The sequence below is a fragment of the Hypomesus transpacificus genome, unplaced genomic scaffold, assembly GCF_021917145.1.
Source record: "Hypomesus transpacificus isolate Combined female unplaced genomic scaffold, fHypTra1 scaffold_250, whole genome shotgun sequence".
NCBI lineage: Eukaryota > Metazoa > Chordata > Actinopteri > Osmeriformes > Osmeridae > Hypomesus > Hypomesus transpacificus.
In genome coordinates this window covers 401-25000 of record NW_025813778.1, presented here as the reverse complement: position 1 = coordinate 25000, position 24600 = coordinate 401, and the positions used below count along the sequence as shown (strand labels likewise).

Here is a 24600-nt window from a genome sequence, read left to right as displayed (position 1 = left end):
ACCCCGGCTGGGAAAGTGACCCCAGTCTGACTCCTGCTGCTGGGAGCCCCCTGCCAACATAGCCCCAGGATGGCACTGGGGCCTGGGCCACTCTGCCCGCACGCACAGAACCACCACCTACGCTTTATACTGTACATACACACACTCACACAGACACCCTACACACATCACACACATGCTACACATGTATCAGTTGTCTTCCTTACACAGACATTAAAAAAGACTTCAAAAAACGATTACAGCAAAATGTCTTGGACTCACATAAGGATGCAAACACACACACACAGAGGCAACATTTAGTTGTTTTTCTTATTTTATTATCGGATTGGGTACAGACGTTATTAATCGTAGCAGTAATTATAAAGCATACAGTCCTCAAGACGTGTTTTAATAGAAAGATCTTGAAAATCCCGTTCAATGCAGCATGTTTGGAGCAAGTTGTCTACATGCATCCGAAATTATCTTAATACACCCAAATCTCAAACCCCATGTTCACCGAATCTTTCACTGTGCATTCCCGTCGTCTAAATGAAACGAGTCACACACCGTTGTGTGTAAAATGGCTCTTCTGCGGTGTCGTTCCTGGCCAGAGGGTGCCACCCAGTGGAGACAAAGGAGAACTGCTGTCTTAAAGTCTGTACAACCCTGGAAGTCTGTACATCCTTATTCTTTTATAACTTCATAAATAAAAAAAAGTTTTTCTTTTCTTCTCAAATCAGTGAAAATTAGAATAAAAAACTTTTTTCTACAAGTACCGCCGATGTCATAGTCCAACTTTAAACAAACACATCATTTTGACATATTAATAACATTCACTTTGAACATAACAGCTCTCTCCCTTTAAAGAGAGTCAGGTATATGGTGCATCACACAGCACAAACACAAACAGTATGCATAAACTATGGTAATCTCAATCTCAATCTTCATATAGTAATCGCAAACGTTTGTGTAATCTCAGCCACATAATTTGCAATCACTTGGAAGGCAAAACCCTTCCAAATAAACAACTTTTAGGAAAGAAGTACAAGTCAAAGAATTGGACATGGACATTCTACTGAAGCTGTACGCTACCAATGGCTTAGTGAACTTCATTCACCTCCTACAGACGTAGGTGGATACAGTACGCTTGTTCCTTCTTGATCCACCGTTACCGAGCTCAACAGAGAAACAGCCAAATACTTCAAGAAAAACAGTTGATCGATCAAACAATAACGAGATAGGAGAATACATAAAATAAAGTGTCCAAAGTTTTTGACAGTTTTTTTACAAATCACTAATAGACATCTTTTTGTTCTCCTCAGAAAATCAAAGAGGAGAGTTTGTTCGGGGTGAGGGTGTCAGGGTGGAGGAGAGGGGCGCGGGGTGGGGGTAAGGGGGTTAAGGGTGGAGGCAAGGGGTGAGGGGCGCCGGTGAGGGGGTCAGGGTGGAGGCGAGGGGTGTGACGTGGGGGTGAGGGGTGCAGGGTGGAGGAAACCGGACTTAGTTTGTTTCCAGCTTGGCCATTTCCTGTACGTAGATGCCGATGCTCTCGCTGTCGAACAGCACAAAGTAGACGGTCTTGATGGACGAGGACATGGTGGCCACAAAGTAGCTGGAGATGGCCTTCAGGATGAGCTGGGCAGCCGTCTGCTTAGGGAAACCATTCCTGGTTTTTAGGAAGGGAGGGAGAGAGAGGAAGAGACACACGGAGAGAGAGAGAGAGACAGACAGAGAGAGACGGAGGGGAGAGACAGACAGAGAGAGGGAAGGAGAGGGAGAGAGAAAGAGAGGGAGAGAGGGAGAGAGAGACGAACATCAGTGAGTATTCTCTAGTGTGTTTGTGTGTATGCTTATGCTTGTGAGTGTATAGACGTGTGTGTATAGATGTGTGTGTGTGTGTGTGGTGATGTACCCTCCGCTGCCGATGGAGGGGAAGGCCACAGTCTTGAGCTTCTTCTCGTCTGCCAGAGCCAGACAGTTCTTCACCGTCTTGTCCAGCAGGTCCTCACACCTGTCTGAGCCCCAGCCAGGGCTGTTGCAGTGGATCACAAACTTAGCAGGAAGGCCAAAGCCTCCAGTCAGGGCAGCTGGGCGGAGGAGAGAGGAGGGAGAGAGAGAGGAGGAAAAGAGAAAGAGAGGAGGGAGACAGAGGACAGAGGAGGGAGAGAAAGGAGGGAGGAGAGAGAGAGGAGGAAAAGAGAAAGAGAGGAGGGGGAGAGAGGAGGGAGGAGAGAGAGGAGGAAAAGAGAAAGAGAGGAGGGGGAGAGAGGAGAGAGAGGAGGAAAAGAGAAAGAGAGGAGGGGGAGAGAGGAGGGAGGAGAGAGAAAGGAGGGAGAGAGGAGGAAAAGAGAAAGAGAGGAGGGGGAGAGAGGAGGGAGACAGAGGAGAGAGGAGGGAGAGAGGACAAAAGGGGGGGGAGAGGAGAGGAGGCAGAGAGGACAAAAGGGAGGGGAGAGAAGAGAGGAGGGAGAGAGGAGATAGGAGAGAGAAGAGGGAGGGAAGGGAGAGAGAGGAACAGGGGAGAGGAAGAGAGTTTAAAGATTTAACTCGATCTTAACTCTATATTCATGTTTTATCCTTTCAAAGAGCTATAGGTAAAACCAGACTACACAGAATAGTTGCATTGTATAGTGAATATCCAACACAATGCCCTTGTCCAGAATCTGATGTCCCGACAGAGAACCCACTGAACTCCAACAAGACCATTTTACAGTTTTACTGAGCAGTAGAAAAGAGAGAGAGGGAGGGAGGAAGATACTGAAAGCTGCTGAAATCACTTCTTCACAGAGCTCAGAGCAGCCACATGAAAGGGGGGATGGAGTGATGGAGGGAGGAGAGGGTCTGGAGCTAATGGAGAGAGTGTGTGTGTGTGTGTGTGTGACAGGTCTGGACAGGATTAAGACTGACACTTCTGACAAGCTCAGCTCCAGATGGAGGGATGGAACAGGGGAGGGAGTGGAGAAAGAGGAGGGGAGGGAGAGAGAAAGGAGAGGAGGAGATAGTAGAAGACAGGAGGGAAGGAGAGGAAAAGAGGAAGGAAGGAGAGAAAGAAAGGAGAGAAAGAGGGAACAAGTGGATAAAAGGAGGGAGGTCGAAGTGAGGGTGGGAAGTTGGCCAATCACGGCTTTCTGTTTCCTCAGTCATGTCAGGTGTTTCACGACACTGAGGAAGTGGAAGGTGGGCCTGGAATCCCTCTCTCTCTCTCTCTCTCTCTCTTAATCTCTCTCTCTCGTCTTAACAGACGTCATAACCATTATGGAGATGGATTTGGGTTCAAATCCCTCTGCAAACCTCCACACCAGCAGGCTGCTGCGATGGCTTCATCTCTGTCACACACACACCAGCAGGCTGCTGCGATGGCTTCATCTCTGTCACACACACACCAGCAGGCTGCTGCGCTCTGCCTCCCAGGAACACTCAGGTCATCGTTTTCACCTGCGTCTCGTTCAGCTAATTATTCCCACCGCTACCCTTTTATGTTTGCGTCTGGGTAGTAAGAAAAAGTCTGAAATCTCCCTGTCTCATCACTCCTTCAGTCCTCTGGTTTGGTGTTCAGTCACCTGGTGGTCGACCACTGAGAACCCTAGAGGTTCTGGGATTATGAAGCTGGACAAATGTGTGTGTGTGTGTGTGTGTGTGCACATGCAGGGGCCCTTGTGAAAGCTGTGTGTGTGTTGATGAAGTGTTTGGGCCACAGTCCCTGACATCATGGTCCAGGATGACATCATGTATGCTGAGAGAGAGAGAGAGGCTGGAACCACCAAGCACTGTCCCAGATGTGTGTGTGTGTGTGGTGGGCTTGAATCAAAGTGCGATCCCTGAAAGATCGTTAAAATCAAAGGGCATGTTGTAACATGTTTCAAGAACCAACTAAAAGATCCAAACAGTAAAACTAAACTCTGCTTCATTCTGTATCAAGAGTGTGACGTTTCCTCATAGACACGGGTGAAATACATACGTAAAATAGTTCAAAAGGTATTTGAACATGTATTTGATTTCCGTTGCCCACCTGCCCCCTTGAGAACTGTTCTCATTGGTTCATTGTGTTGGATACGTTAAATCACGCGCACCCTACTAGGAACAGTCAGCCTGCCTGCAGTACCTCCAGCGACATCAAGGGGGCCGTTCTTCTTCTTCAAGTCATCGACGGCATCCACAAACTCCTTCCCTCCCTTCTTCTCCAGAGCTTTACCTGAGGAGGAAATCATCTGGGTGGTTAAGGGCTGACAGACAGACAGAGGGGGAGACGGGATGGGGAGGCAGGCAGGCAGGCGGACATGCAGGCATGCAGACGGAGACATAGACATTTACATTTAGTCACTTAGCAGACGCTCTTATCCAGAGCGACTTACAGTACAGGGACATTCCCCCCAAGGCAAGTAGGGTGAAGTGCCTTGCCCAAGGACACATCGTCATTTGACACAGACGGGAATCGCACCTGCAACCTTCTGATTACTAGCCTCTCGAGTACCGGAACTCTCTAGAGAACCCAAGCTGTCAGAAGATTCCAGGCTCACTCGGAAGAACCCATGCTCTCTCTCATTCTCTCTCTTGAGAACTCAAGCTCTGTCTCTGCAGAACCCAGGTGCAACACAGACACCAGACTCTCTCTCTCACTCTCTCTCTCCCTGGAGAACCCAAGCTTTTTGGAAACCCCAGGCGCAACGGAGAACCCAGGCTCTCTCTGGGAAACCCAGTTGTAGAGAGAACCCTGAAGAGAACCCAGGCTCTGCGGGGCCTGAGGTGAGGTAGGTTGGACTCCAGACCCAGAACGAAAGGTGAATGAAGCCAACAACATCAGAATGTTCCGGCCACAACAACAAACCAGTTCAAAGAAGAAGGCCAGGCATATGTGTGAAGAAGCTATTAAATATAATCAAAACCTTTTCAGACAAGAACACAAAGCACCAGAGCATGGTCTTCAAACTTACTTTCAACAACACATTTCACAGCCAGGTCCTGTTATTATTCAGTAACAGTAACATCGGATCTTTGTCAAGTATCAGATCGTTAGGTCCAGATTGGTGGTTCAATTAAAGTTTGTTTTCATAAACGATAATTAGCTAGTTAGCTTTCTTGTGGCAGGAGTTCTACTCTAACGACTGCGCGGTCTGTTAACTGGGATTGGTTCGAGACGTGTTTGAACACCAGGAAGAAGATGCATTTAGGGGGCACTTCGACGGGGTCAAGGTTGGGTTTCCGTGGCGATGTAGAGGTGGGATAAGGGGGGGGGGGGGGGGGGGTGAGGGGGGTCATTACCTACTTGACCTCCGGTGTAGAAGGAAGAGTTGGTCGGATGAACAACAGCATCGCTGACAACGGTGGAAATGTCGGCTTGCACAACTTGCAACTACAGACAACGACAACAACAGGCCAACAACATGTGGTCAAAACAGAGGGAACAAAGGATGAAAACATGAGGAAAAGAAAAACAATGAGGGGAGGAGGGAGGGTGTGAGGTCTCTCCTTCTTTACCGGGTTAGATAAAGGAGGCGTCGGCCGCGGAACTGTGACTGGCCAATCGGGAAAGAGAGAACCAGCACTGACACCCATGACAGGCTAGGGGGAGGAGTCGGCTGTTCTGAAGGGGATTGGTCGAATCCTTGAAAGCCGTAACTGACACGAGCCCGCCACAATTGGATCCTTTGTGTTTTTATTTATGTTTACTGTAAGAATATAAATGGTATTGGTTCGTTTCATTTGGAACATATTATTTGTTCCAGTGACACAGGAACCGAGATCAAATACACATACTGGACACTGGGATATTTGCGGTGTGTTTGATTCGCTCTCCAGTGCAGCCCTTAATATTTGCGAGGAAGGGTGGGGCCACAGTTGTACTGAGCTTTCAAGGAGTCTCCCGGGCCTGCAGACGGAGCCGGACAGGAAGCTCACCTAGATCGTCTTTAAGGTCAATGTCTGCATTGGTGGGATTGATGACCCCCTCCACGTCAAAGCCAGCCAAGTTACTGACCTCACTGTGGATGAGGTTGAGCTGCAGCGAGGGGTGGGGGAGGGGGAGCGAGGGAGGGGGGGGGGGGTCATGCAGGGGGGGGGGGGGGGGAGTAAGGAAGGAAAGCAAAGCGGTTAGATAGGTTTTACACCATTCCTTAGAAGATCCCAGTAGCCTTGTTAGTGTATATAGATAGCATCAGAAGAACCAATCACTGAACTCAATCAGACTGAAATCTAAAAGGAGATTCGAGTTGTGAAAGAGGCCCTTTAGACATGAAACCAGCGAGGTTAGGAGAGTGATTCATTTAATAACTGAATGGAAGAAAAACATTTATTGATACATTGTGTAAAACTGATTTGTCCCACAAACCAACAAACCAGATTAGGGCCCATTGAATTTACTGGTGATGCAGTGATGTTATTGCTCCAGCATTTAACTCTTAGAACACTGAGGCATTCCAAAACGGAACCCCAACTTGTAGCCAGATTGTTCTAGAATACTTTCCACTGATTCTACATGCATTCTGTCTCTATTGGCCCTTGGGAGTAAAGTCTAGCACCCTGCATAAAGACATTCTCACATAAGGTGTTCCACAGAAGCACAGGTTCAACTAGACCTGCCTGACTGGTCTGTGTACAGCAGTTCAGTATGTGCTGTCAGTTTCGGTTTAGGTACATTCCTAAGGTATTCTGTGACATCAGCAGTATCTTCTACTGGAGAACGCAAAGCTGTCTACTGTTTATATAGCCTAGGGGAGAGGCAAGGGAGTCACACACACGCATGCACGCTAACACACACACGGCTGGTGGGGCTAGTAAAACAGAACTGGCTTCAATGATCTGTTAGCTTAGCAACGTGTCGGCTTTTTGGTTCCGTTAGCTTAGCCGCATGTTAGCCTTTGCATGGCGTCAGCTTAGCTAATGAGTTAGCTCTGGGGTTGCGCGGGGGCGTCTGTGAGTACCTTCTGGCCCAGGAAGAGGCTCTTGGAGGACAGCACGGTGAAGCTGTCGGCGGGGGTTCCGTCCGTGGTGCTGTCTGCCGACGCAGCTTTGCTCACCTCTACTGCCTGTTTCTGTCGGGTCACAAACGCACGGAAACCATGGGAACGTGTACAAGACGCAGTTGGGATAGCAACCCGATTCCATCCCAATCTCTCTCTCTCTCTTACACACATATACACGTCTGATATTGATGTTTTGGAGTTGGTTTAATCCCCTTGGCATAAACTCTGCTGTTAAAATCCAACTTCACCAATCTAGATTGGTTGAATGATGTCCTCTGACCCACCTTGGCCTTGGCGGCAGCTGCCTTCTTGCCACTCAGCTTTTTCACCATCGCCTTCTTCCCGGACGTCTTGGGTTTCTTGGCCGGGGGAGGCGCGACGACCACCTCCAGTTTGCCCTTTGACCCCCGTTTCTTAGCCAGCAGCTCAGGGTGGATGTTGGGCAGGACCCCCCCGGCCGCAATGGTCACACCCTTTAGGAGCTGTTCGACAGACACGCAGGTAAGTAATACAGGTAAGTATGTTGGCTAGTATATAGGGGTCAGATGGCTGAGCGGTTAGGGAATCGGGCTATTAATCAGAAGGTTGCCTGATTTGATTCCCGCATTGCAAATTACATTGTGTCCTTGGGCAAGGCACTTCACCTTACTTGCCTCGGGGGGAATGTCCCTGTACTTACTGTAAGTCGCTCTGTAAATGACCAAATGTAAATGTAGTATATGCTGGAGAGTATCAGAAACTACTACATAAGTGTCAGTTAGTGAGTATAGGTAGGTCATGTTGAGACAGTGTCTGTAACAGGATTGTTCATTAAGTCACTTCTGAGCCACAGATGGTCTGAATGCTAATTTGGTCGAGGGCCTGGCAGTTTGGGTGCGGGCTGCAGGGCGTCGCGACTGACCTGGTTCAGCTCCTCGTCGTTAGCGATGGCGAGCAGGATGTGGCGTGGGGTGACCCGGCCCTTCTTATTGTCCCGCGCTGCGTTTCCCGCGAGCTCCAGGATCTCAGCTGGAAGAGCAGACAAGTTGTCAGAATGAGACACACAGACAGGCAGAGACAGGCAGGCAGACAGACAGACAGACAGACAGACAGACAGACAGACAGACAGACAGACAGACAGACAGACAGACAGACAGACAGACAGATAGGCGGAGACAGATAGACAGGCGGAGACAGACAGACAGGCAGAGAAAGACAGGCAGACAGAGACAGACAGGCAGAGGCAGACAGGCAGACAGACAGGCAGACAGACAGAGACAGAAAGACAGGCAGACAGAGACAGACAGTCAAAGAGATAAACAGTCAGTCGGACAGACAGGCTGTCACACAGACCCCCCCCCCCCCCCCCCTCACCTGTCAGGTATTCCAGGACGGCGGCCATGTAAACGGGTGCCCCCACCCCGATCCGGTACTTGGGCAGCCCCCTCTTGATGTAGCGCAGCATGCGCCCCACCGGGAAGATGACCCCTGCCTTGGTGGAGCGGGACGTCTTCGTCGCCTTCTTCTTGCCTCCTCGGCTGGACATGGTGCTGCTAGCCCACACCGCTGTCTGGATCTGAGGGAGGGAGGAGAGAGGGAGGTTGAGAGAGGGAGGGAGGTAGAGAGAGGGAGGGAGGTAGAGAGAGGGAGGGAGGTAGAGAGGGAGGGAGGTGGGGAAGATGGAGAGAGGGAGGGAGGTAGGGAGGATGGAGAGACGGAGGGAGGATGGAGAGAGGGAGGGAGGATGGACAGACGGAGGATGGAGGGAGGATAGAGGGAGGATGGAGGGAGGTGAGACTGCTGGGAAGAGCTCAGGGGTTTGGGTTAGACGGCTAAACCTTTTACTAATATTACAACGTGCGTGTGTTGGTGTATTTAGAATCAAATGTGTTGTTTATAAGAAGGATTTGGAGGGAAGATTTTGTTTTGCTTATCACTTGACTAGAGTGCTTAGATACATTGTATCTGAGTGGGAGAATAAACTGGCTGGATAAACGTTCACTGCAGTGTGTATGGTTAATTATATGACATTTATAGCTAGACTATACATCACATTCAGGCCTACAGTAAGATGCATGCATTGTTGCACTTCGAACTAGATTTCAAATCTACAAAACACTGAATCTGATCTGTGGTAAACAGATCAAAAATGAATCCAAAACTAAAAATTGTATTGTCATATGAATTCACAAGCTCTCGAGGTAAACACAAGTTTTGACATTTGAATTAAAGCATGAAAAACATCCGGAACACAACAGACATTTACGAACGATTTCCGTGTAATAACCATTTAATCACGTGTCGCTTACACAGGTAGCCTTTCGCGTTTCCTGTTTTCTGAGAATTCAACGTACTATTGCGGTGTCATAAGGCAACTGTCACACACGCACAGTCAAAAATATTCGCTAAATCGCCATGCGTTTTTTCCGGTTTTACTGTAAATCTGTTATGTCACATTGACCGCGAGTTACAGTTGACTAAAGGCTCCTCAAAACACGATAATCTCGGCCTCGTTTTGCGAAATTCACACTGATTACAAAAATATATATATATATATACAAATGAGAAGCACCTGGCAGTGGAACGTACACCTTTTGAGAATCAAACGTTGACCGTGAATTACTTACAGGAAAAAAAACAGCAATATGTCTACTGTCTTCTCTCAACCCCGGTAACAAGCCTGGGCAACGTCCTCAACTCCCAGAATCCACAGCGAACCAAATATTATTGAATCAAGTGAGCACTGCTTTATCATTGTGGTCGGTCACACTTCTGAAAATGAACCAGTTGAAACAGCATGAAATCTCTAACCTTTTGCCGCTGCGCTTCCAATATGCACCGCCAAGGTCTTGGTTGATTTACTCACTGTCACCGCCTATACATTAAAAGCGCTTTATTGCAGATTGTTGCTAGGGTCTGCAGGCTAGACCATCTACTTGCCCGGCATTTAGAAAAATAACAATGACTTGTTAATTGATTATAAATGTATATCATTTGTATTTATAATGTAAACAATTATGTAAAATGTAGGCTATCTACTTTTGAACTGTTTATCTTTTTTGGGACATTTATGTGTGGTCCTATATAAGTAGGAACAGGGGCCACTTGGATTAGTAAATGTCAGGTTTTGTAAAATGCAAATGTGTGGTTAAACGGAATAATGTTTCTCAATGTTGATTTTGAGCCATTACAAAAATACGTCGAGAAGGAGGTAGACATTACTAGCGTGCTCGCGGCGCGCGAGAGCTGAAAACGAAACTGTAATGACATCATTTCATCACTAGAGGTCCGCCACGAGTTGTTACATAGTTTTAGGAGCACAAATTGAGGAGTCTGTTCGATTTACAACCTTCCTACTCCCCTTCCCACCACCTTTTAGGAGTTTCTGACGTAACCTGATTGGGTACGTCATCGGTTTATACACACCTGTTGCTAATAATCGATCTGATTACCCGGATATAGGCTATGTGGACAAAATCATTCAAACAAGGTTAGTAAATAACCCAAATTACGAAGGAAAACGTTGGAAAGTGGCTCTGTTGTTCTTACATAACATTTACTACATTTCAGATAGTGTTATGGTGTTCAAATGAGGGTATATTGGGTCAACAACTATTTATCCTGTGCCGCATCCACAGGCCCTCCATCGTTACACATGCATGACATTTATTCGGTGGGTTGCATAGCATACAGCCCTCATTCTCTCCAGCTGTCATTTGACTGTTTGAACACGTTTGGGAAGGTCTTTGTAGTTTAAAGTTAAACTTGTGTTTATTTTGACATCGTCAACTTATGTTTTTTCAGATAAGAAAATGTTTCCTTAAAAAAAGTTATTAATGAGTAGGCTACTTGATGAGGACTTGACTGTACGGCTACTCTGTTGTATTCTGCTCAAGGCTTCTTGTTCCTCTTTCATATCATCTCCTCCTCTCTCATCCTTTCCTTTCACTTCACCTGTGAAAAACATAATTTCGAAAATAAATTGAACTAAAAGTTTCGAAAGGTTGACAGAAAAAAAAAATGCCCCTCATAATCTTTGTGTCCTAACATTCTAAAATCCCAGTCTAGGTTGATGTGTTTACTTCAAATCACTGACTGGGTCAAGAGTGATTGGTCTGTCTTGTCAGATTTCTCAATATTTACATGGCTCAGTGTGTGAAATGACCTTTGTATCGCTAGTTATGTGTTTATTAAGATGACTTAATCAGTAATGAAGCTTCACAGATTGATGCTTTTTGACTTCGAAGAAACTGGCCACAAATTAAGTATGAATATATCTACTACGAACCCGGAACAACGACTCGGTTATACTACTGTAGCCTACCAGACAGTCTACCCCTTGAACAGTGATTATTAGAAGTTGAAGAGCCTATATTAATGCGTCTTTATCACTGCAAACATAATCACTGGCGACAACGAATATAACATGCTTGCTAAGCAAGTGTACTCATTTATACAAGTACAAAAGGCAAAATCCGGTCATCTCAACCTTCACCTACAGTGTTACATCTGATTCCACAAACCGAACCTAGAAAAAAGGTTGCACTGTTGCTTAGTGATCTTGGTCTGTCAGCTGACCTTGATCTACCAATCACAAACCGACTGTGAATGTAAAAAGGCTGCATCCAACTTATGTCTGTAAAATAATAATAAAACATCTCACTTGCAGAATGGTTGCAGAGACGGCGACGAAGTTTGACAACAGTAAGTATTTCACTGTGATATATTTGCTACTGCGAGGCTTTTGGATAGTGTAGGCTATTTTTCCCAAGTTCGCGGTTACACGACGAAACAGGAAAACACTTGCAAAGGCTTTGTTGAATTCTCCTCTTCGATTGCCAGCTAAATTGAAGACCCAAATTTAGCTAATTACAGTCGATTGTTACATGTCCTGAAGGGGCATCTAGACGGATGTGACGCATTCCCTTTTAGACTAATTTAAAATAATTTTTTTCACTAAACCTATTATTTTAAGTTTCGTACATAATAAGTTACAAAATACGCATTTGTTAATTACAGTAGCCTAATACACAACTAGGAACTATTATGAAAACATTTTCACCCAGTAACAAGTATTTTCTTGTTCTGCTCATTTGTTATCATATAAGGAATTTAATAAGAAATGTAATTTAGGTCAGTGTTAATCAGATTATGCTCTGTATAGCAATTGATGAACAACGTGGGCTCAAATTTAATCATTCTAAAGGCTCAGAAATATTAGGAAAATATTGGAACAGGTGTGTTACAAATTATTCTGTTTGGTTACGTTGCATAGGCCTGTAAATTGTATCGGGTTGCACGAGCCTACCTGCACCAGTGCAACCCGAAAATCAAGATGTTAACGTTGTCTTTTCTTTTTCAAGACATGAAGAGTGAAGTCACCGTCAAAAATATGAGACCGGTAAGATCACTTGCTGCTTCAGACCATGCAACAGGTTATTAATTAGGGTTATTAATAATGTCGCAGAACATAAGAAATTTAGCGTAATACCTGCACAGACATGCAAAACAAGGTTGTTCATCAGTTCCTGCACTGGCTGGATACAGCAAAAGTATCCAGCCAGCACGACCTGTCAGACTCGTGCAGTGATATTTTTCTCTCCTTATTGAAGGGATTCATAAAGAGAGACGGAAAGGATTTCGCGTTTGAGAGACAGAAGAGACTGAGTCAGAGTCAGAGTTTGGATAGTGAGAGTGGGGGAAAACTGAATGGCACATAAAAGGGGGGTCAGATGGCTGAGTGGTTAGGAAGTCGGGCTATCAATCAGAAGGTTGTTGGTTCGATTCCCGGCAGTGCCGAATGACGTTGTGTCCTTGGGCAAGGCACTTCACCCTACTTACCTCGGGGAGTATGTCCCTGTATTTACTGTAAGTGGCTCTGGATAAGAGCGTCTGCTAAATGAATAAATGTAAATGTAGTGGTACATGCATAGGAAAGTTAAGCGAAATAAATGTGTGTATCATGAAAGACCAAGTCACACCAAGTAGCCTCAACAGTTGTACTTTCTTAGATTGGAAAGTTAGTTGGATATTTTGCAACAGTTTTCCTCCCTGTGGAGCTTACACTAGCACAGCATGGTGTCGGCCTCCTTGCTGATCCAGACACAGTCCTGGTCACAGTCCCTGGTCCTGGTCACAGTCCTGGTCCTGGTCACAGTCCTGGTCCTGGTCACAGTCCTGGTCCTGGTCACAGTCCCTGGTCCAGTATGAGCTAAACTGGTCTGAGACCAGCGATCCATACAGCTTCCTCCCTCACTTGCTCAGTCTGGGATTCGAACCAGGGTCGCTCTGACTCACCATCACCTTTTCATGAACACAGCTTCAACCAGCGAAACTGCGAAAAAGGCCAATCCAATAGCGTGGATGACCAGTGTTTACACCGTGGTGTGTGTGGTGACCGTGTTGACTGTGGTGTGTGTGGTGACAGTGGTGGTAACCGTGGTCTTGTTCTCCCCAGGAGAGCCCAGGAGGACTGTGGGACTCCCTGAAGAAAGCAGCCTTCGTCGTGGGTTCAGGTCTCTTCTTCCTCGCCGCGTTCGGGAACTCCCTGACATGGTAGTCACAGTAACGCCTAACCTTTTAGGGTCACTCTGACATAGCACTGCTGGTAGATCCAATGATTGGGGTTCCCGTGCTGAAGGTCATGGGTTCGACCCCCCCCCCCCCACACTGGAGCTTGTGGTGTTGACCCCCCGTGCCCCCCCCGTGTCCCACCCCCCCCCCGTGCCCCCCTCCCCAGGCATCTGCAGAGGTTCTGGGGCGCTTCCGGAGACTTCTGGCAGGACCTGTGGACAAAGCTGCATCAGAGATTCGAAGGACACGAAACAGCCCTCTTCTACCTGGGTAGGAGACACCTTGGAGACACCTGCACACCTAGGAGACACATAGGAGACACCTGCACACCTAGGAGACACCTGCACACCTAGGAGACACCTGCACACCTAGGAGACACATACGAGACACCTGCACACCTAGGAGACAAACAGGAGACACCTGCACACCTAGGAGACACCTGCACACCTAGGAGACACCTGCACACCTAGTAGACACCTGCACACATAGGAGACACCTGCACACCTACGAGACACATAGGAGACACCTGCACACCTAGGAGACACATAGGAGACACCTGCACACCTAGGAGACACCTGCACACCTAGGAGACACATAGGAGACACCTGCACACCTGGGAGACACATAGGAGACACCTGCACACCTGGGAAACACCTGCACACCTAGGAGACACCTGCACACCTAGGAGACACCGGCACACCTAGGAGACACCTGCACACCTAGGAGACACCTATGAGACACCTGCACACCTAGGAGACACCTAGGAGACACCTGCACACCTAGGAGACATCTACACACCTAGGAGACACCTACACACCTAGGAGACACACACACACACATGATCCATCTACCATCGACATATTTTTTCAAGTATGTGGCTTTCCCATTATGAGTTTGAGAATGGCCTCCCCTTGTCCTGGTATTGTCAGGTATGATGTGAACAGCAACTGTCTGTCATACATGCAGCACATGACAAGCTGGCAGGGTCTATGTATAGACTGACAAGGCAGTAGTTGTGAGTATTTTTGTATGCACACAGGAACTGGACGAGCAGGTTATTATGGTCTTTTCCTCATACCCTGTTCATTTGCTTAGCAAAAAATAAGTCAACAAATTAAATAAAATAAATTGGACTTAGGTTGAGGACAACGGCAAACAATGGTTTTGTGTGCCTACGTGTTATCTTTGTTTATCTATAATATCTTGTTTAACATTCACGGCTGGCTGTAAAGAATTTGCAATCTCAATCACCGACTGATAGTCCCAATCACATGTAGAGGCCAAACATAATATGGTCATGGTTGTTGTCAACAACTTTCAGCCACAAGCTTTTCAGAGCAAAACAAGGATTAGTTATCTCACACCATGGAGATTTAAACTGTATTTTTGTCATTTTCAAGTATTTACAGTGCCAGGGAGGCGGGATGTGGTTACTTTGTGGTGTGGCTAGTAAATACAGACCGTTCCCTAACTCAGACCCCCAAAATACTGTCAGAGCGAAGCATGTCTGATCTTAGATCCTCTAATGTACTTTCCATGCACCATTTATGTCTACAAACTGCTGTACCTCAGGCTTGTTTTGAAGTTGGGTGTGAAATCGGTTTGCCTCATCTGATTGGATGCTGAAAGAAGGCTCTGTGATTGGGTCACGTTGTGACCCCCTCTACATGAACTTAATACATTATACTCGGTATATATGATGTTGTGTCTTTGTTTTGAACAGGGACCATGCTTGTTCCCATGGTGGTGTTCTGGGGTTCCAATCTGCTGTTCCTATTGGTGGACATCACGGGGAAACCCTCCTTCATCACACGCTACAAGATCCAGGTGGACAAGAACACTCCGGTACGTTGCATTTACCCCTTCATCCTGGACATGGTACGGTCCATTTACCCCACAACCCTTCATCCTGGACATGGTATGGTCAATTTACCCCACACCCCTTCATCCTGGACATGGTACGGTCCATTTACCCCACACCCCTTCACCCTGGACATGGTATGGTCCATTAAACACACTACACATAATATGGTCTATTTACCCCCTACACTACACATAGTACAGTCCATTAACCCGCATGCTGCACATAGCATGGTTCATTTAACCACCCCTTATGCTGAACATGTTCAACATTTTGAACTCTACAATTGATGTAGAAGATCATCGCAACCTCTCCCCCAACACACACCCACACACAGACACACGGTGTCCAGTCTGCAAGTTAAAGGTCATGTCCATCTATCAGACCAAAGTCCTCAGTGTGTCTCCACATGTCCTATCAAAGCTGTTAATCAGCGCACACTCCCAGATAACGTCTGGCTGGATGTGATCCACACATGGTGTTCACCCTGAGCCTGGAGGCACGTTCAACTTCCCTGTGATCAATTTCCCCGGTTAGTCAAGTTACTGAACTGACATTAAGCAATAGGAAGGAATCGGTGTCACAAGTGGTTCCTTATCTGAGCTAATGTACAGTATACTGGACACATGTACATACGCAAATACACCAACACAATATGTACACACTTATACATACACATGCATGTGTGTGTATGTACGAATACACATTTATAAATACACACACCCTCGTCCTGGACTAATAGAGGTTGATATCAGAGAAGGTTCGCAGCGTGATGACTTCTCCACATGTGGGGGGTGAAAGGTCAGCCAGGGAGAGGCAGGAAGAGCTGAGCTATTTTCTATGATCTATTGTTTACGTTTGTGATGTAACCCTCTTTTATGTAACACAAAGGTTCGTTCACCTTTTACCTAACGAACACAGTTCAGAAAACCTAGCCGCATGCAGCAATGGCAGATTCCTCCTCCAAATTGCACGTTGTTTTAAAACTGACACCGTAGAGCGCTCTTGTGGTGAGGCTCATGGTTTCAACGTGCACAACTTCCTAATTATTTAGCTAGTCGAGCTGGTTGTTTTGGAGATCGTCTAACTGTCTTTAGGTTGTGTTTGGTTTTGAATGGGAGATGGGGGCCGACAGAGGTTCAACCAGGAAAAGCCGATCTAAAGTTCCCGAGTCAGCAGACTCAGCATGACATAGCATCACCTTATCACAGCAGTAAACAGTTGGATCATTCTTATGAAATACTGGACTGCTGTGATGAATGGTTAGATAAACATGACACGTGTCTAATAATCTCCCTCGCTTCCCTCCTCCCTCCCCTTCTCTCATCCTTCCTCCCTGTCCTCTGATATGCTTGCTGTCCTTTATACCTCCCACCTCCTTTCCTGTCCTCTCCTACACCCACCACTCTCCTCCCTTCCCCCCCACCTCTCTCCCCTCAACCTCGCTTCCCCCCCTCTCATCCACCTCTCTCCCCTCCTCCTCTCCTCCTCTCCTCCCCTCCACCTCTCTCCCCTCCTCCTCCCCTCCACCCCTCTCTCTTCCCCTCCACTCCTTTCCCCTCCCCCCCCTCCCCTCCACCTCTCTCCCCTCCTACCCTCCACCTCTTTCCCCTCCCCTCCACCTCTCACTCTCCCCCCCCCCCCCTCCAGGTGGACCCGGTGAAGCTACGTCAGGCCATAAAGTCGGTTCTGTTCAACCAGATCTTCATCTCGGGCCCCATGGTGGTGGGGGTCCACTACGTGCAAACCCGGCTGGGGGACCCCTTCGGGCCTGTCCTGCCCACCTTCCAGCGCGGGCTGATGGAGGTGGCCATCTGCGCCCTGGTGGAAGAGTTTCTGTTTTACTACTCCCACAGGTACCACTAGAGGGCGCCAGAGGCTCGGTGGTTAGAGCATTTTGACTGTAGACGACTTCCCAGGGTCAGATTTCTCCTTTGCATGTCGCTTTGGATGAAAGGACGGGGGGGGGCGACGTATCTCTTCTACTGAAGGGGACCTGGAGCCTGAGGGAGGAGAAATTGTAGCAATATTTAATCTGAGGGAAAAATTAACTTTTGTGTAAATTTATTTTTCTTTCCATCTACTCTCCCTCTTGTCTCTCCCTCTCTGTCTGTCCCTCTCTCTGTCTCTCCCTCTCTGTCTCTCCCTCTCTCTCTCTCTCTGTCTCTCCCTCTCTCTCTCTCTCCCTCTTGTCTCTCCCTCTCTGTCCCTCCCCCTCTCTTTCGTCTCTCTCCCTCTTTCTCTCTTCCTCTTCCAGGCTGTTCCACCACCCAGCCCTCTACAAGCACTTCCACAAGCAGCACCATGAGTGGACCGCTCCTATCGGCGTCGTCTCCATCTACGCACACCCTATGGAACACGTGGTGAGAGGAACTTAGAACTAGAACAAACTGTCTTGTACAAATACAAACGACACGTGATGTTAGGAAACTGTATCAAGCCTCTCTTGGAAGTCGCTTTGGATAAAAGCGTCTGCTAAATGAATAAATGTAAATGTAAGCCAAATGTACTTGTTCCAATGTTGTTTCTTGAGTCTGATGGCGTTTGACGGGGGCATTTTTGCAGTGACGACACCAGCGACGACACTTAACAATCTAAAAAATAAAATAAAAACGTGTTTCTCTCAGCGGAAGGAGCTGTAACCATGGTTACCCTCCCCCCCCCCCCCCCCTCCTCCTCCCCCTAGTTCTCCAACATGATGCCGGCGGTGGTGGGGTCCATGCTCCTGGGCTCCCACATCTCCACCACCACCCTGTGGTACTCGCTGGCCTTCCTCAGCACCAACATCTCCCACAGCGGCTACCACCTCCCCCTGCTGCCTTCCCCCGAGTTCCACGACTTCCACCACCTCAAGTACGACACACACTGACACACACACAGGCACGCACACACACACACAGGGGCGCGCACACTGACACACACACGCACACACACACACACACACACAGGGGCGCGCACACTGACACACACACACACACACACACAGGGGCGCGCACACTGACACACACACACACACACAGGGGCGCGCACACTGACACACACACAGGCACGCACACACACACACGGGCGCGCACACTGACACGCACACACACACACACACACACAGGGGCGCGCACACTGACACACACACACACACACAGGGGCGCGCACACTGACACACACACACACACACACACAGGGGCGCGCACACTGACACACACACACACAGGGGCGCGCACACTGACACACACACACACACACAGGGGCGCGCACACTGACACACACACACACACACAGGGGCGCGCACACTGACACACACACGCACACACACACACACACACACAGGGGCGCGCACACTGACACACACACACACACACACAGGGGCGCGCACACTGACACACACACACACAGGGGCGCGCACACTGACACACACACAGGCACGCACACACACACACGGGCGCGCACACTGACACGCACACACACACACACACACACAGGGGCGCGCACACTGACACACACACACACACACAGGGGCGCGCACACTGACACACACACACACACACAGGGGCGTGCACACTGACACACACACACACAGGGGCGCGCACACTGACACACACACACACACACAGGGGCGTGCACACTGACACACACACACACACACAGGGGCGTGCACACTGACACACACACACACACACAGGGGCGTGCACACTGACACACACACACACACACACACACAGGGGCGTGCACACTGACACACACACTGACACACACACACACAGGGGCGTGCACACTGACACACAACACTTCTTTCCCATGTGGCACTCCCACCTAAACGAAGGTGTGAGTTTTTTATTTTTTTATACTGTATGTATAAATTAATTTTATAAACACTATGTATAAATTAGTTTTATAAATACTGTATGTATAAATTAGTTTTGGGGTGTGTGTGTGTGTATACACATGTGTTGTAGATGACTTTCTTCCTTGATTCCCTTGTTCTTCCCACGCTGCAGGTTCAATCAGAACTTTGGCGTGCTGGGAGTTCTGGACCGTCTCCATGGCACCGACAGCAAGTTCCGGAAGACCAAGCAGTGCGAACGCCACGTCCTGCTCCTGGGAACCACGCCCCTGAACGAGAGCATCCCCGACACCCCGAAGAAGACCCAGTGACGACCCCTGACCCCCAGCCGGGCCACCTTGGCCTGACCAGGGGTACGGAGGCTGAGGAGCACCGTTAGAATTCTTAACCAAACAAAAGTGTAATTCTTGATTTCTTGCTGTGGGGTCGTCTCTAATAGAGCTTTGTGGGGATGGGTGAAAGCACCTGCTTCTTCATTTCGCTGTGGCCAATCCCTGACAGGTCAGATCAGTGATTGCTCCTAGACAGAGGGGAGGGGAGAGAGTGATGCCTTTCAGGTAGTCCTGAGGGTGAAGAGCTGTCTTCTCAAGCCAGGCTGAGAGTCCTCCCCTCAGCCGGCGGCCATTTTTAAAATTGTATCTCTGAGCAGGAGTTCCCAGCCCCACCAACTGGAAAAGACTCCCTCTGATGTTTTTACCTACGTTAGAAGAAAAAAAACTTTTCTTTTTGTTTTTAACAATAGTTAATTCCAGCGATAGCACTTACTTACTTCCTAATCCAGCACGGGGTGTTTTCACTGTGTGTCTGCTTCCAGCTCAGTGACAAGAAACAAACCTTAAAGAAACCTCTACTCTTTAGTTGATTTGCTTGGTGGAATACTGCACTTTTTATTATTAATGGAACCTTTTGAAAACCTAATGTATTACTTTTTTAGAGGCCTTCTTAATCCATAACGAACACAATGCAATCGTCACCTTATTAGACAGTTTGTCCAGATGTAATTTAAATTGACAATCATGGACTAACTGTTGACTTTACCGTTTAAGCCTTTGAAGTCTTTGGCGCCTCTGATTAGAGCTGTCGGAAGTACATTTCTGTTTAATATTTAACTGTGTTGCAGAAATAAATGGCTTTTAAATAAAAGTCTTCTTATCGTCACTTTATTTTGTGAACAAGTTCTTAGAAATCCTTCAGCAAACTTTCTTACTTTTTGTAAGTATGATTAGAAGGCAGTGTTCTGTTGTATAACTTCGCAATAGCAGGAACAAAACGTACGTTGTCCTTTGGCATTTAGTAGTGTCATTGGAGCAATTACACTGACTTAGTAACTTAGCAGGAACCCTCTGTGGCACAGAGGGGAGACATCCCCTCTCCCAACTGTCCCACCAGGAACAAGTTGGGAAAGGGGATCTGTGGAGTGCACTGCAGCCACATACATTTACCTTTTATCAGTTTTATTTATAAGTCCAAGAGCAAATACATTTACATGTATTCATTTAGGAGACGCTTTTATCCAAAGCGACTTCCAAGAGAGAGCTTTACAAAGTGCATAAGTCACTGATGATAACAAGAAGATAGCCCCATAGCATTGCAGGTAGCCAAAACAAGAAGCACACATTGTGAACAAAATATTGAGCTGCAAGAAGATTCTTTGATTTGAGCACAAGACCCCTCACACAGTAGCCCATATCCTTAACCACTGAGCTATCAGGAATCACAACAATCGCCACTCAACATTTACATTTGACATTGAACTATCTAGTTGTAACAACCTGCAGAATTGCAGTGTCAGAAAACCAGAACAAGCAGAGCTCCCATTAGCTCACTGGGTTAGTGTGCATGCTCTGAAACCTGAAACAGTATAAGTCTGGGTTCAAATACAGCTTTCACCCTTTTTTTTGTCTTCCTCCATCTTCATTCTTTTCCTGTCACACTTAATTGTGACAACAATTAACTGTCAAATAAAGCATGTCAAACAAAATCCACAACTCAATGAACTGAGGGAAATAACCACACAACAACAAATCTTTTAAGGTTTTTTTTGTCCGTTTTGTGAATTTTTTTTCTTTATTAAGGAAAAGCATAATTACTACAAATTACAAATAACACTAATAGCGAATCACATCAGCCTACAAAGCAGATATTATGAATATTAAATGTTATAATACATCTCATTCAAGTATTTTACATTTTTCCATTTTTATATATTTTTTTGTTCCTTTTTCTTAATTTTCATCTTTTTTTTTCTCATGACAAGCCTAGGGTATTATGATGATGAACTATTAACATTTTAATGGTTCATAAACAGCTATTATATGGCTTTATGGATTTGTATGTCCTTTTTTTCAGTCTCCAGATACCATAGCTGTTTAGATCCTCTGAATATTGACATCTGAAACCCCCAGTTTGTCCAACTTTCATCTCTCTTCCCCCTCTTCCTCCTTCAGCATCAGGCCCAGTCCACCAGGCCTACCGCCCCCTAGTGTTCAGTGGTGTCTCTGCAGCTCTACAGTGTCTGTAACTAGTTGGCTGGTGCCCCGACCTCGCCCCCTAGCGCTTTTCCAGGATGAGTAGGGGGAGGAGGGGGGAGGGCAGAGATGACAGTCACTGAGGATGGGAGAGAGGAGAGGGGGGGGCGTACACATAGCTGACTGGAAGATACTTCTCCTCCCCCAACCCAACCCAGGACCATAACCACATAAAATGTCTCAACGTTGATTCACTAGCACGGGGGTAACAACTGAAGTGTGTTTTTGTTCTTTTTGCACCCCAAGTCTTTTATTCCTTGAGAAAACAACTGAGGAATTTTCATCATCAAATCATAGAAGCATCTTCAATTGCACCTGCAGATCCCTCGAGTTGAGCCCAGAAGACAAAAAAAAAAAAAAAAAAATCACTAAACTCCCGTTGTTTGTCCTCTTTGAACAACGAAAGACGAACCAGAACCAAATGATGAGAAAACAGTAGGACGAGACAACTGAATATTCTAACACGGGGTTGGGGGAATCCATCAGCCAATCAGCATTCTTCCCCTATGGCAAGAAACAACATCAGTGTTTCAACTTCAGTCTGGAAAGTCGCCAATTAAGATTTACTTATTTTCTTTCATATAAAACAATTTTTTGGAAAAAAGGACAATTTTAGCACTAGAGTTCTTTTAACGTGTATTAAAATGTTTAAAGGGAGGTGGGGTTGTGTGACCAACCATCAACCTAATATTTTGGCTCATCATACAATTCGAAGACGGTTTCGACTGCGGTGGAGCGCGAGCCTCTAACGGGCGCTTCGCCTCGACGCTGCGCAATCTGTAAACAAAATTCACAAAGAAAACGATAAAAAATAAAACCCCACTAATCAACAAGGATTGCAATGTTGTTTTGTAGGTGCAATAAATGACAGTTTACGCCCTCAAATTGTTCCCCCCCCCCCTCTTCCCTTTACTGTATACTACAGCTCTGGAGGTGAAACAAAAACCTGACCACTGCCTCTTTTTCATTTATAACAAAAAGTTGAAAAGGACCATTTTGAGTGAGGAACATAAGGGTACGATTTGCAGTGGCATTTAAAATGTTTCCCCTCTGTTTCTCACTCAAAATCGTCCTTCTCAACTTATTTTTTTTAATGAAAGAAGGCACTGTGGTCTCAGTTTTTCCACCAGAGATGCGTGTTGCTGAAAGTCCCCAGCTGTTTGAACGATACGCCATGAAGAAACCCCCTGAAGCAATGCTAGAAACACAGCAAAAACAATTTAAAAAGCAATAAAACAACAATTCGTCAAAGAGACTAATAAAAGAAAGAAAAAAAGAAAAAAGACAAATATTGTACGTCGTACACATGTAAGGCGAATTATATACTCTGATCTATTAACAATGAAACCAGTAGCTGGGAAATGGCGTCAATTCTCTTCATCTGATACGATTCACATTTACATTAACAGAGAAAACCCTAAATCACTTGTCTAATGTTTTGATATTGTTGTATCAGTATTGGTGTGGAATATGGATTAGGGTTTCCACAGCACTAACTTAGTAGAGTTTATCTGACCAGTCTTCGGAAGGATCCAGAACAAAACAGGCTTGTTGGAGGGAGGGGTCAAAGGTCATCTCTAGGGGACCTTCTCCAGGAGAGCGAAGCACAGGCGTGTTCTCTCAGAGGCAAGACACAAAGCAGAGTGTGTGTGTGTGTGTGTCTGAGAGAGACAGTGTCCACGTTTAGCTGATCTTGCTTTGTTTCACAATGCTTCCATTAGTGAGAATGGTGTGCGAGTAAGACCGAGAGAGAGCGAGAGAAAGAGTAAGAGAGAGAGATCGAGAGAAAGAGTAAGACAGAGAGAGAAAGACAGAGAGAGAAAGAGAGAGAGAAAGAGAGAGACAGAGAGCGAGTGATGAGATGTCCTACATCAGCCAGGGCAGCAGTTTAGTTTAAACCGGCAGCACCCCAACATCCCCTCCCTTCCTCCTAGCACCTGCACTGCACCAACATCGGTAATAAGTCTCTGATTCTTCAAGTAATCCGGATGAGGTGGCAACCGCTGTCCTGTAGCCACGGCGACCAGTCGGATGGATGGATGGGTGGGTGTCGGATGAGTACAACGGATGGATGGATGCAGGCTGTCTTTACGGGGCTTGGTGCGGGCTGGAGGAGAAAACTAACGTCTACACACAGGTCAGGGGGGGGGGGGGGCTCTGTAACAGACCGTTATGACACATGGAGGACAGCTCAGGCTGGTGGAGGGGGGGAGATGGTTTGGCAGATTAGGTTGTGGAGCGTGGGGGAGGTGGAGGGGCCGTTGGCTATGTGGCCCAGTCCTGTAGGTGTGGTTGCATATTAACAATTTTGACGCTGTACAATCGATATACATTAAGGTGGTGGGCACAAGCCAAGCGGAATACCCATTAAAATAAGGCAACTTTCAATTTAATTTGTAGCTGAGGGAGTAACTCTTTTCCGTTTTTTTTTTTTGTATGTTTACTCTTTGATCATTTGGTTTTATTTAATCTTTTTATCTTAATTTTTATTTTCTTCTTCCTGGAAGTTTAGCAGCCCTAAACCAGTCTAATGTTCATTTCTCAAAGCATCGGTTTACAATGTCCTATTCGGCCCCCCCCCCCCAAAAAAAGATTGTTAAAAAGATGTTTCATCAGCTAACAGGAAGTTGTTGATCCGATAGGGGGGTGAGGGTCCAGTGTGAGAGAGGGGCATGTGTGTGGTGGTGGTGGGGAAACAAGATTTGCAGTTGCCATCAAACATCCAAAAAATAAAAAAAAGAAGTCAAACATGCCCACCCCACATCGTAACCAACGGAGAGAAGCCCAGGGTTTCGCAGCGAAAAAAAAAAAAATGGAACAAACTCATCATGGAACAACTCCAATCATTCCATCCACATCAAGCCCTCTCTGTCTGCCTACACA

The 24600-nt window shown here is 46.8% G+C and overlaps 2 protein-coding genes across 9 annotated transcripts; one reads left to right on the top strand and one right to left on the bottom strand.

The window, feature by feature from the left end:
• Positions 1-295: 295 nt before the first annotated feature.
• LOC124462786 (core histone macro-H2A.1) lies at positions 296-10131 on the bottom strand. Of its 6 annotated transcripts, none has more exons than XM_047014428.1 (9): positions 9729-10131; positions 8292-8493; positions 7840-7946; positions 7223-7420; positions 6897-7007; positions 5875-5974; positions 4082-4171; positions 1892-2066; positions 296-1645 (listed from the first exon to the last, which is right to left on the bottom strand). In XM_047014428.1, exons 2-9 carry the CDS (start codon positions 8461-8463, stop codon positions 1480-1482), a joined length of 1119 nt encoding a protein of 372 aa, XP_046870384.1. In that variant the 5' UTR covers positions 8464-8493; positions 9729-10131; the 3' UTR covers positions 296-1479. The 6 variants fall into 6 exon arrangements, with proteins under 6 accessions (XP_046870384.1, XP_046870385.1, XP_046870382.1 ...); XM_047014429.1 differs by lacking the exon at positions 9729-10131 and adding an exon at positions 9490-9653; XM_047014426.1 differs by lacking the exon at positions 9729-10131 and adding an exon at positions 9545-9653.
• Positions 10132-10231: 100 nt separating this feature from the next.
• Positions 10232-22944, top strand: faxdc2 (fatty acid hydroxylase domain containing 2). 3 transcript variants are annotated; one of them, XM_047014435.1, is made up of 10 exons: positions 10232-10407; positions 11587-11621; positions 12281-12318; positions 13375-13472; positions 13657-13760; positions 15214-15335; positions 17002-17207; positions 17609-17714; positions 18038-18204; positions 19344-22944. In XM_047014435.1, exons 2-10 carry the CDS (start codon positions 11588-11590, stop codon positions 19498-19500), a joined length of 1032 nt encoding a protein of 343 aa, XP_046870391.1. In that variant the 5' UTR covers positions 10232-10407; position 11587; the 3' UTR covers positions 19501-22944. The 3 variants fall into 3 exon arrangements, with proteins under 3 accessions (XP_046870391.1, XP_046870389.1, XP_046870390.1); XM_047014433.1 differs by lacking the exon at positions 10232-10407 and adding an exon at positions 10562-10590; XM_047014434.1 differs by lacking the exon at positions 10232-10407 and having other exon boundaries at positions 11493-11621.
• The last annotated feature ends 1656 nt before the right edge of the window (positions 22945-24600 follow it).

Excerpts from the sequence above, each read along its gene's own strand:
- LOC124462786 (XM_047014428.1), bottom strand. The coding sequence starts at position 8,463 with ATGTCCAGCCGAGGAGGCAAGAAGAAGGCGACGAAGACGTCCCGCTCC. Across the intron at positions 2,067-4,081 it reads CCCCCTTGATGTCGCTGGAG|CTGCCCTGACTGGAGGCTTT; the intron begins GTACTGCAGGCA and ends TCCTCCGCCCAG. Across the intron at positions 1,646-1,891 it reads CCCTCCATCGGCAGCGGAGG|GAATGGTTTCCCTAAGCAGA; the intron begins GTACATCACCAC and ends CCTAAAAACCAG.
- faxdc2 (XM_047014433.1), top strand. Across the intron at positions 12,319-13,374 it reads CCGTCAAAAATATGAGACCG|GAGAGCCCAGGAGGACTGTG; the intron begins GTAAGATCACTT and ends TGTTCTCCCCAG. Across the intron at positions 17,208-17,608 it reads CTGTTTTACTACTCCCACAG|GCTGTTCCACCACCCAGCCC; the intron begins GTACCACTAGAG and ends TTCCTCTTCCAG.